This window comes from Xyrauchen texanus, chromosome 35 (assembly GCF_025860055.1).
Source record: "Xyrauchen texanus isolate HMW12.3.18 chromosome 35, RBS_HiC_50CHRs, whole genome shotgun sequence".
Lineage (NCBI taxonomy): Eukaryota > Metazoa > Chordata > Actinopteri > Cypriniformes > Catostomidae > Xyrauchen > Xyrauchen texanus.
This window is the reverse complement of record NC_068310.1, coordinates 29,101,781-29,114,481: the sequence shown is the minus strand read 5'-3', so window position 1 is coordinate 29,114,481 and position 12,701 is coordinate 29,101,781. Positions and strand designations below refer to the sequence as shown.

Here is a 12,701-nt window from a genome sequence, read left to right as displayed (position 1 = left end):
AACATGTTTAACAGTTAAATGCTATTCTAGACTGAAGTAGAACGCTTGTTTTCATTTGGCCTATTGCTGTTTTAAACTCATAAAAGTTATGTGCGTGTGTGTTTTACTCATTATGTTGCTCAACTTGGCTTATGTGCTAGTTATTTGTGTCTTTCACCACTATTTTTAACTAAATACAACGAGTTGCGCTGCAGATCGCTGCTATATTTAGAACAATAAACGTGCGGATTGTTTGCGTCAATGGAATCCCGTGCGTGCGTCATGTCTTTTGACTTCGAGCGCTCTGATTGGTCGGCATCCGGAAAGATTTGCCGAGGATCTCCGCCCCTGCATGGCCATATTTGCCAGCGGAACGCCTCGAGAGGATGCAACCTCTGACGTAACGGCACAATAAAGTACTCGGTATATATCTGCTTGCTGACAAAAATCTGAGAAAGCCGTCTAGTCGTGGCCGGGGACGTTATACATGGTTATCAATCACTTGGAATACGGACGCTTACAAGTCCCGCACCGCAATTTATAATCAGGTAAGTCATTATTTTTCTTTTCAAATGTTGTTATTGCAGTTCTGTTTCTAATGCACTAATTGATGCGCATTTAAAACACTACACGATCAGCAACTGTGTTTGTATTATTTCAAAATAGGCTTTTATATTGATAAAATAAAACATATGCGGTTGAGGTCTATTTAGTATGTTATGTATTCATTTTATGGAGCGTGCGAGGTTTTCCGAAACAACAAAGTGCGCTTCCAACACGCTTTAGGAACTATGCTTTGTAGGCTTATTTAAATATAACATTTGCTATTTAAACATAACTTAAACATAAGCAAACTTAAACATAAGCTATTTAAAACTACAAAATGAAATAATCTTAAAGCTACAGTGTCTTTTTAACTGATGCGCAACCGCACGCGCGGTGTCACGCTGCAACAGGTGCTTGTGTACTAGCAGGCGAGAATGTATTTGCACACTTCATCCCTTTAAACCTGACTGGACTTATTTTATTATAGTTATTTCAGTTTATATATGCTATTGCACTATACATGGATATAACTCTAAAACGAATTGCAAATGCTTCGACTGCGTTATAAAAATTTAGACTGTCCAGTGTTATTTTAAGGGACAAATTCTATCTGAAATTATAATTAAAATGTCTTTCGCTGGTGTAAGCTAATGTACTCAGGTTGGTTCAGTCATATTAAATTAATATTAATGAATTGAATAATACCAGTTAATTGAGATTAGTCAGTTAATGTGCATTTATTCAGTGTGTTTATACTGTATATGCAGGGTGACTCTTGCATGTGGGTTTGAGTTCAGGGGTCAGATGATAATCAGGTGGTGCTGTGTTCTCACCTTGCTCCTGGAGCAAGGTCAAGACAGTCTGTCAAACTGTTCGACCATAATTACCTTTCCGATTTGCAAAGTGAGCTCAAGTCAAATTACGGTGGCAGAACTGACATTTTCATGTTTTCCAAATATTTCCATTGCCAGTCTAAAAAAATAAGTGTAGTGGAAATTAGATTATTAATGTGGAGAGTAATGATTTGCGCTTAGTGTGACTTGAATGCAATTGTCCTTACTGTTTACAGTATATTCAAATCTGTCTTTCTACAAAGCAGTCCTCTTCCTCACTTAGCTTATCAGTTATGGAACATTCTGAAGATAGCAGTCAAATAATCATTGTCTATATTTGTTGGGGAAATTCAGATTCATCTAAAAAGTTCCACAAATACCACTCAGTCTCGCATGTGTTGCCGCCCACACAAACACACACACCCTCTCAGTAAGGCCAACCCACGTGTCCTGTTTGCATAACGTTGTTCAGTCACTCTGGATGCGGTAACTTAATAAACATGGCTGCGCTTTCCAGCCAGACAGCTCTCCAAGCTTTCTCAGAAATCTCAAGGGACTTCAGAGAACTGGCTCTAAGTACCAATAAAGATTCCTTGTCCTGTAACTACGATCTTGGGTTCAGTCTAGGGAGGTCAGGACACGGTTTTCAGCTCTCAATTTATTTGATGGTGCAGTGAAGACAGGGGTGTCCTGCACATAATTTTTATTGGGGGCATTAATGACAGTACTGGCTCACTTGTGCTAAGGGTGAGAAGATATAATGTATTTGTACATGTTTGAATGACATGTTAGTCTAGCAACTCAGTTGGACTGACCAAATTTAGTGAATGTGAATGACTGATTTCTGATACAGTGCTTTTTAACCTACAATATTCATTCAACTTTATTATCAAAGATAGATATTATTTTTGGAAGCGTTCAAAATCCATAAGGCCCAAATTTCTGAGGGGGGCACGTGCAACCTTGTTTTTGTCTGAGACGTTTCTGTGGCAATAATCACAGTATTGAAAATTAGATGTTGTGGTTCTGATCCACAGCAATGGCCTGTGTTCAAAGTCAACATGGAGTCCAGACCTATGAGAGCTCCCTCTTCAGCTCAGAGTTTCTGAATCCTGACTTCACCTCCAGGTTGGCCATGGATGTAACTGACCAGCGGGACCAGCTCTCTACGCCCTCCCTACCCAGCATTACCTCTCTAGTAGGAGGCTACGTGGGCGAGTTTGACACCTACACCTGCCAGATTGCCACAGGTGCTGCGTCTAACTTTGCAGGTGTCAACTCAGGACAGGACTCCTCATTCAAGCTGGATGACCTCCATGTTTACGGCTGCTACCCAGGCACATTCGCTTTGAGTTACATGGATGAGACATTTTCCTCCTCGGGTGGGTCAAACTGCTTTGGAAGTCCAGCCTCTGCTCCATCACCCTCCACCCCTGGGTTCCAACCCATGTCGGCCTGGGACAGCACCTATGGTCCCTGCTCCCCAGATGATGGATGCTGGGCTTCCGAGACAACACCTCTGGCTCAGACTCCCTCTTACTTCACTTTTGGGCATGTCACAGCCGACAAGCTTTCCCCTTTGGGCCAGCTGCAGCCTCAGCTCCCAGATCAGGACCCATTCTCTCATACCCCGCAGCACGGTTCTCCTCTTTCCTTCAGTCCGCTTGACCTGGAGCAGAGCAGTCGGGATGGGTCAGCACTGATGGATGGACACCTATCCCCTAAAGTTAGAAGTCCCACTGGAAATGAGGGATGCTGTGCAGTGTGTGGAGACAACGCTTCCTGTCAGCATTATGGGGTGCGCACCTGTGAAGGATGCAAGGGCTTTTTCAAGGTGAGACAGGACATATTAGTATAACAAGCATATTATCGTATAATATAATATATAATAACAAATAATGTTATGCTCATTAATCTCAGTATTTGGTACTGGGGTATTAGACTTGCTTGTCTAGATTCAACTGAAAGGTCCTTTTTGATTTTAGCGTACAGTACAGAAAAATGCCAAGTATGTGTGCCTTGCCAACAAAGACTGCCCAGTGGACAAAAGGCGACGAAACAGATGCCAGTTCTGCCGCTTCCAAAAGTGCCTAGCTGTAGGAATGGTAAAAGAAGGTGAGAACAAATACCTCCAACATACAATTAATGGACAGATTTCTGTTTCTTTCTATCTGTCTATTTAAAATATAAGCAAATTACATATTATCTATACGATAATGGAACATAACATTGTTGTAATTTCAGTTTTATAATTGCTATTATTATCAATTTTTATGACATTACTGTTTCCAATTCATTATAATTTCCATTGTGCTGTATTAAAAAGCCCAAATACTCAAGGCATTTTTAATAAGTGTATATATTGTACATTTGTATAGTTGTGAGAACAGACAACCTGAAAGGTAGAAGAGGTCGTCTGCCATCCAAGCCAAAAGTTGTCCAAGACTCTGTCTACTCCCCTGTAAACATTATCGCCTCTCTCGTCACTGCCCATATTGACTCAAACCCTGCTAGTGGAAATCTAGACTACTCAAAGGTGATGACAGAACACAACAATCTGACTGTTTAAATTTGCCTTTTTAAATTTTAACTATGTAATGTTCAATATATACGACAAATAATATATATACATACTGTATATTATACTTCTGTGCACTTATAAAGGTAATTAATGTATTGGGTTTTGTTTTTTGGTCATTGTTTAGTATCAGGAAACAGTATCTGGATTGTCTGAGAAGGAGGATGCCAACGACATACAGCAGTTTTATGACCTGCTAACAGGATCAATGGATGTAATCAGAAAGTGGGCTGGAAACATCCCTGGATTCAGTGACTTCTGTAAGGAGGACCAAGAGCTTCTTCTGGAGTCAGCATTTGTTGAGCTCTTCATACTTCGGCTAGCCTACAGGTACAGTGAATTTCATTTTATTGACAGTAAATTGTACAGTACCTAGGGTTGTTTTATTTTCTGGCTGAACTATCCCTTTAAGAACTTATTGCTATTGTATGTAGTTCTTTAAAATAAGTAGTTCTTTGGTGGAAAATAACTTTATTTATCTCTTTCTATTTACTCGAGGTCAAACCCTGAGATCGAAAAAATTATCTTCTGTAATGGCGTGGTTCTCCACCGGACACAGTGCGTACGAAGCTTTGGCGACTGGATTGACTCAATCATGGAGTTCTCTCAAAGTTTACATCGCTTGAACTTGGATGTTTCGTCTTTCTGCTGCCTTGCCACACTGGTTATAATCACAGGTAAATGACTGTCTTTTTATCTTTTGTACATAGGATGTAAAAATAGGACATTTTACCCTTCGCAAGAACCCTAAAAATGAAGTCTCTAACCCTGACTGTGACCTACAGATCGACATGGCCTAAAAGAGCCCAAACGGGTTGAGGACCTCCAAACACGCCTGATCACATGTCTCAGAGAACAGGTCTCCACAAGTGCCCCTGAAGCCACCCGGCCCAACTACCTGTCCCGACTGCTTGGCAAGCTTCCTGAGCTGAGAACACTGTGCACTCAGGGTCTCCAGCGAATCTTCTACCTTAAACTGGAAGACTTGGTCCCACCTCCACCCATTGTGGATAAAATCTTCATGGACACATTGCCATTCTGAATGGGCCTATGAGAATATATATGTGGACAACCTAAGTGACTTAAACTGGTGAAAAAGCTGGATATGAGCAGTTTGATGTTTGGGGAGCTTTAAGGACTGTATCGCTTGATTTTTCTCTGCTATCATGCAATGGATTCAGAGAAAGATGACATTCTATTTACACCCGCATTTGGAACCTACATTACAGAATCTTCAACAGTGAAATCATTAAGACACTTAGTAGAATTTTAGGTCAGTGGTGCAAAATGTATGTGGCTTCTAAATGAAAGAAAGTCATGCAGATATTTCCATACAATCAGTATTACCTCTATGACCTATTATCAGAGGTCATATTCCAAATTGAAAAGCATCCAAGTATCTAACTTAACATCCAATTTCCCATAAAACATTACCTGTGGTTTATGAGAGGTTAGAAAGTCGATGGACCAAAACAGAAACGGAAAAATAGAAACTGTATTTACTTCGATGCTTGAAGCTGAAATGTGTCAAATTCTTCTATGCCAGAATACTTTCTCCACATAATAATAGACATCTATATGTAAGCCATTGGTTGGCCAATTTCACCAGAGATGGGAATTGTTGAGGAAACCTGCATAGAAATTACACATTACAAATTATTAAGTCAAAGCCAAACAATTCTTGCAAGTGCCAGAACATTATCTCCTTAAACATGCTCAGAAATGTCTAAACCATAGGCTTTACAATAAAAACTGAAAAGCACTGAGTGCAATCGAGGAATGTGGTAGACTGTTGTGGTATGGCTAATGTTTCAGACCTGTGTAGGTGACAATACAGATCGAGAGACTTTAGCATATAAGTGTATTTTGGGAGGGGGGAGGGAGGGGAGAGTATTTTGTTTCCCATTTTTCTCAAAATTTGGAAAGCCCAATTCCCAATGTGCTCTAAGTCCTTGTGGTGGCGTAGTGACTCGCCTCAAGCCGGGTTGTGGAGGACAAATCTCAGCTTCCTTGGCGTCTGAGACCGTCAACCCATGCATTTTATCACGTGGCTTGTTGAGTGGAGATATAGCGTGTGTGGAGGCTTCACACCATCCACCGCAGCATCCACGAACAACTCGCCACACGCCCCACTGAGAGCGAACCACATTATAGCAATCACGAGGAGGTTACCCTGTGTGACTCTACCCTCCCTAGCAACCGGGACAATTTGGTTGCTTAGGAGACCCAGCTGGAGTCACTCAGCATGGCCTGGGATTCGAACTAGTGAACTCCAGGAGAGGTAGTCAGCATCTTTACCATTGAGTTCAGTAGTTTTTTAAGTATTTTTCATGAATATATTTGAAAGGTCACAAGAGATCCAGTGCAGCTACTGTACCTGTACCACGTACAGCCACTTACGTGAAAATACCTTGAGTATTGTTACTGAAGCCTGACTTACTGAAGTTTAGTGTACCGGTCAAACCTTAGAGTAATTATATTTGTATGTATGTATTTTATGAATGTATAGATATGGCTAGAGCTTCTGCGTACTGTAACTTTTTCTCACAATGACAAAATCAAGTTTGGGCATTCTGATTTTTATGATATAAAATTAAAGATATTGCTTATCTTTTATTGAGTTTGTGCAGCTCTCATTATAAAATATATTTTGATGAGAAATCATGTTTGGTGCTTTCATTCATTAGGAAATACTCGTAATTGTCATACGTTAGCATTTGTGATCATGTGATCAGATTGGTTTTCTGCTATAAAATATGGTTAAAATTGTAATTATTGCCAGTATTCTTCCATTTTTCTTACATATCGACAAAATATTAAGCACTGCAAAAAAACTAAAAAAAAATCTCAAAATTAGAAAGCAGATATGAATTACAAATATGTATGGCTCTTTGCGATATAGGGTTTCAGATCACTTACATAACAGTTGTAATCTGAGTACCGGTAGTCATGACTTAATTTGATTACTTAACTGTGATGAGCTGTGGCAGCTTATATTAGACAGATTTGGACATTGAGTTGGTGAATCTGTATCATGTGAATGATTCAAACCTGAAAGTTTTGAGGTCACTCATTTGACGTGCATCTCAAACTTTGTTTAGAGCGGTTATTCTTTTTAAACTAGCTACATCTGAAGGTACTCATCATGATATTGGTTTATAGCGCACTCATTACTGCAGGTTTCTATAGTGTTCCCATGGTCATGGAAAACATGTAAATATCAGGAAATTTAAAAATTGTAATTTCCAGGCCTAGAAAAGTCATGGAAATTGATAAAATCTCAAAAGTAGTGAAAAAATCATGCAAATGTTCCTCTACTCTAAAAGGTACTATTCGTCAGTACACACAAAAAAATAAAATTTGCTATTTTTGTTATAGTAACCTGATGTCTTCTAAACAACACAGCACTCCTGCACAAGATGTTGGAAAAAACAGTGAGTCTACGATCAAAGACGTCTCTCTAGTGCATGTTTGCAAAGAAAAACTGTTTGTTGAAAATGTGCTCGAAAGAATGTAACGATGTCCGATTCGTGAGAGAATCGATCTTTTGAGTCAATGATGGGTCAAAACAGCTCACAAGTATTGGTTATTTGTCTGAATCAACATTTTTATAAACCTCTATCCAGTATCAACAAACGCCTGGAAAGATCATGAAAAATCATGGAATTTCCTTGGTCAAAAAGTGTGGGAACCCTGTTGCTAATGTAGGTTGAATTCAAGTTATAGCCGCAATTTAAGACTATGAAATGAATTTTAAAAAATTGTCCCAATTTACCTGAATTAGACTTTGACTTAAATGCTCATCCTACAATGTTTGTTCTATAGACATGTGTCTTAGTTGAGAAAAAAAAATTCTGAAAAAAATCCCATTGATTTACAATGAAGGAGGGGCTTAAAACCAATCTAGAGACCCGATTATCATAAAGACTTCTGGGTAAGTTCTTTTGAACACTATTACAACCACCCAGAGCACCTTAGCAAGTGCATAGCAGCATGTTAAAAAACACTCTAAACACCTTAGCAACCACCCACAAAACTAGCTTTGTGGCGTCAAGTTTTTCACGGGCAAGAACTACTCACATTTTCTTCTAAAAAAAAATCTAGCTTTGAATATATTTCCACTTTCTACCGAAAATGATTGACAATACTTAATTTGCATTCTTTCACAAATGGCTTAATAATGTCATTTCTGAGTCATAATTATAAAACTTTCAGTAGAGTATCAGCCAGTTTGTCTCAAAGGGGCCTGCACAGCAGCCTATAGTTTAGGGATTAAAACTCCTCTCATCAGATTTCATCACATCACATCATGTGACTGTCCCTAAAGCCAAAACTGCCTCTGCAAAGATATACCACGCTAGATTCTTTAGAACACGGGGACCGCCTTTGTTCATATGATGTATTTATGAATAATTTTGTGCAGTAGCTTCAAACACTGAACCTCTCTGATGGCTGACCCAGTCATGCTACACACCACAAGGGCTGCTGGGTGTCACATATCCCCTCCTTCCCTGTAGAGAACACAGAATTCTGTGGCCTAATTTTGGACCACTGTAATTTGCACTGACCCATCATGTGCCTGCCAAGCTCTGTGGCCAATAGTATCGGCAAGGAAAAGTTCATCTGAGTAGACAGAGATAGTGCCAAGGACTTTGTGTGATACTTTTCGCCTGCTCCCCAGACAAACAGATGGATTTTGTGGCCAGGACTGAAAGGATCCTCGACATCAGTGACCCTGGGGTGATATGTAATGCAATATCCTTGGTCATTCGAAATTTTACATGATATCTGGGTGGTGGCAATGAAATTGGCTTGAAAGTGGCTTACAGTAAGTGTCAAAGTATGTCATTATAAAAAAGGATATTCCAAGAAACAAAAGATTTAGTGGTGCAACGTTTTGCAATATAATCATTTGAATAGTTTGCAGTTACAGGTTGCTTTCTCATTGACACTTCTATATGTCTTTATAAATTGTTACAATTTAAATGAACACATTACACACAGCTTTTGTGAACTACTCGTATGGGCATTGAGAAGAAAGAGGAAACCCCATTGGTAAAACAATTTCGCTCATTACTTTGTGGCTATGTAACCTGATCTGCTCTTTTGTCAATTTGACAATGAGAAATGAGGGAAGGAAAAACTTCAGCATTTGGCAACATTTAATTTAATTTTGTTTGTGTGTTGTTGTTGTTATTATTAAATAAGTTTATTCAAACTGATGACCTGAAATAAATTACACTATTATTTGGATAAATTACATTTAATAAAACAGCATGGAGGAATAGACAGATAGATAGACAGACAGACAGACAGACAGACAGACAGACTGACTGACAGACAGACAGACAGACAGACTAGACTAGATAGACAGACAGACAGACAGACAGACAGACAGACTGACTGACTGACTGACTGACTGACTGACTGACTGACTGACAGACAGACAGACAGACAGACAGACAGACAGACAGACAGACAGACAGACAGACAGATATTTATTAGATAGATTGCACTAAATAAAATATTATGGATGGATGCACAGAAAGACAGACAGATGGATGAATGGATGGTTGGATGCATTATTAATACTTAGAATTATTATACAATAAAAAGATACTAATTGTTTATTTTCTGGAAAGCCAAATGCTGAGCCAGCAGACTGGATATTAGTTATAAAATTGTATGGAAACCTTATCTGAACATCTGAAGGACATGGCAGCTCTCTAATACAACATGCCACAGCTCATCCTCAAGAAGTAATTGGATAAAGTCACTATCACTCCAATTACAGCAGTTATGTGGGCCAGGCTGGGGACATCATACAAAGATAGACATATAGATGGACAGAGATAAGAGACATCGATAAGGGACATAGATAGATAGATAGATAGACAGACAGACAGATATTTATTAGATAGATTACACTAAATAAAATATTATGGATGGATGCACAGAAAGACAGACTGGATATTAGTTATAAAATTGTCTGGTATGGAAACCTTATCAGAACATCTTAAGGACATGGCAGCTCTCTAATAAAACATGCCACAAGTCATCCTCAAGAAGTAATTGGATAAAGTCACTATCACTCCAATTACAGCAGTTATGTGGGCCAGGCTGGGGACATCATACATAAATATCTACAGTTTCCATGTCCTACATGTCCAGATTTTCGTTGCAACATTAAAACAAGATGTTGAAGAGGCATTACCATAATGGAAATTCAAACAGGATTTGCTTCAAAAGGTTAAAGTTATTATATAAACCTCAAACTGAGCACTGGTCACTGGCAGGCTTGAGAACACGGGAGTGCTGGGATATAAAACAAGGCTGACAGGGAGGCTTAAGTTTCCTTTGAGAGCAGCAAGTTTTGGAAAAGCAGCCAAAGGTTGTTCAGAGTTCTGCCACACAGCCCAAGAACAGGGAGGCACAGAATGATCAGACTCAAGGCTCTAAAACAGCCGGATGAAAGACTAATCACACAACAGGGGATGCTGGAGTAGTTCATCAAAACTTCGGTTATGTTGTTGAGAGTATATTTATATTTATATATATAGAGAGAGAGAGAGAGAGAGAGAGAGAGAGAGAGAGAGCAGTGTCAACATCTATCCATGAAGATTAAGGCAACATTTCCAATTAAGACATGTTCTTTAATAGAAAATATATTTTCATACTCACTTGGCAAATTAATTTGTCTTATTTTAAGCATAGGTAAAAGTTTATGCCTAAAACTAGTACAAATTTGCAAATGGGGTAAGATTTATAATCCTACTATAGGCTACAGTATATTATACCTTATTAAGTTACTGTATATGATCTTTCACAAATCTATTTGTCATGCAAATTGATCTTGTTTCAGCGGCTGATTTTAACTGGAAAACAAGACAAAAACAATGATGAAACAAATTATATATATATATATATATATATATATATATATATTTTTTTGCAGTGTAGAAATAGCAATTCAGCATAATGCATCTATTATCAGAGTAGTTAAAGAGATAGTTTGTCCCAAAAGAGTTTGAGACGGTATTAGAGTGAGTCAGTGACCCAGAATTATAATTTTTGGGTGAACTATTCTTTTAAATCCTGTATCTGCTTTACATTTCCAGTAGCTTTTATTCTGTCTTTGTAGGTGATTCTGCTTGCAACATTTTCTCACTCACAGACAGACAGCAAGGCTATTTTTATAAACCTAGCACCCATGTTTCAGTGAATGAGTTGACAGAGTGTTGTTGATGCATTGCCATGCAACAAACAGGTGCAGTCACCATAAGATCGATAGTGAACGCAACATTAAAGCAAATGGAAAATGTACTGTGCTCACTGAACTCATGACACAGGCTGAACATGCTAAACCAATCCAGATTGGGCATCATGTGATATGTCATGCTGCAGTGTGAAAACGTGTCATGTTAATATGGCTTTTTAGTACTTTAAATGAGAGTGAGGAGAGTGAGACAGAATTAAGAGTAAGACAGGAAAGATAATACATAAAGTTAGATCAATGCATGTACTGTATGCTTCAAAATGAAAGGGATAGTTCACCCAAAATTGAAAACTCAGACAGGGAGAATGCTAACATTCAAGGAAATTGAGTCGTTTTAGCAGCATAGGCCACGTCCAGAATAATCTGTTTTAATTTTCAGTCTCACATAATGCCATCGTTTTCCAAAGCATGTTTGGAAAGTTAAGGTTGTTTTCGTGGAGGAAAATACTGTTCTAGTGTGGACGAGAGGAAGGTCATTGCGGCAAAATCAATACGTTTTCAAGCAAAAAAGTATCAGTGTGAATGTGGCCTTATTTCTAAAAATGGTCTAAGTATATCAAACTCTTTTATCTCAAAAGATCAAGGAACATTCGATTCAACATGATATGACCCATTTAATACATGTGCAAAATAAACTGAAAAAATATAACACTCATATACTGTATGCGGCTGATCACGTAGGCACCCCCTCTTAGAGCGACATGACCCGCAGGGAAGGCTTCAGTGTGTTCAGTGAGGCCTGTTCACAGAGCAACTGCATTGTTAGTACACAGATGTTACAAATAAGCTTAATGTTAAATTTCTCTTTTTGTATTAACATGGCATTTCACATTATTCACATGTTTTGTCAACCACAATAAGCAGGATCTTGTCTCAGAAATTCTATGAAACTGGCTGAGCAGGTTTAATCTTTCACAAAATGCAAATGAATGAGTAAAGCGTCAACACCAACTGTCCTATCTTGTAGAGCAGTTATAGACCTAAATTACATTGTTTCCACATAAAGGTGAAGTATTAGCAAGCCGAATGGAATTTGAATGGAATTGACTTTTATTCATGTGCAGAATATGACTTATAGATATCAACAATTCAACTTTTACTAACATGTTAATTACTGATATCTGAAATGGAATTACTACTAAGGAAAGTGTTAATTATTATTATCAGTAAGTAGGTTTGCACTAGTACATATTCTTGAAATCAGAAATAATGTGATTATTTGCAGAAATGCCCATCATAGCTTTCAAAATTGGATATATCTGTAATGTGATTGTAACCAGTGAGAAAACCTTTTGACCTTTTTACCCTCCAGTTTATTTACATCTCAAATTAATTTCCAGATATCTGAAATACCATATCTAACATGTTGAAATACATTTACAGAAAAATACATTATTTTTTCACTGTAATTCAGTTCATTTACACTCGTAACAAACAATGTAATTATTGATATTAACAAATTATATTTTTTACTAGTAAGAAGTGTATT

The 12,701-nt window shown here is 38.2% G+C and overlaps 1 protein-coding gene across 1 annotated transcript; it reads left to right on the top strand.

Annotated features, from left to right (window-relative positions):
• The first annotated feature begins 421 nt into the window (after positions 1–421).
• Positions 422–6,630, top strand: LOC127628737 (nuclear receptor subfamily 4 group A member 1-like). Its single transcript, XM_052105581.1, has 7 exons — positions 422–527; positions 2,396–3,192; positions 3,344–3,473; positions 3,737–3,894; positions 4,064–4,266; positions 4,435–4,613; positions 4,722–6,630. Exons 2-7 carry the CDS (start codon positions 2,398–2,400, stop codon positions 4,976–4,978), a joined length of 1,722 nt encoding a protein of 573 aa, XP_051961541.1. The 5' UTR covers positions 422–527; positions 2,396–2,397; the 3' UTR covers positions 4,979–6,630.
• The last annotated feature ends 6,071 nt before the right edge of the window (positions 6,631–12,701 follow it).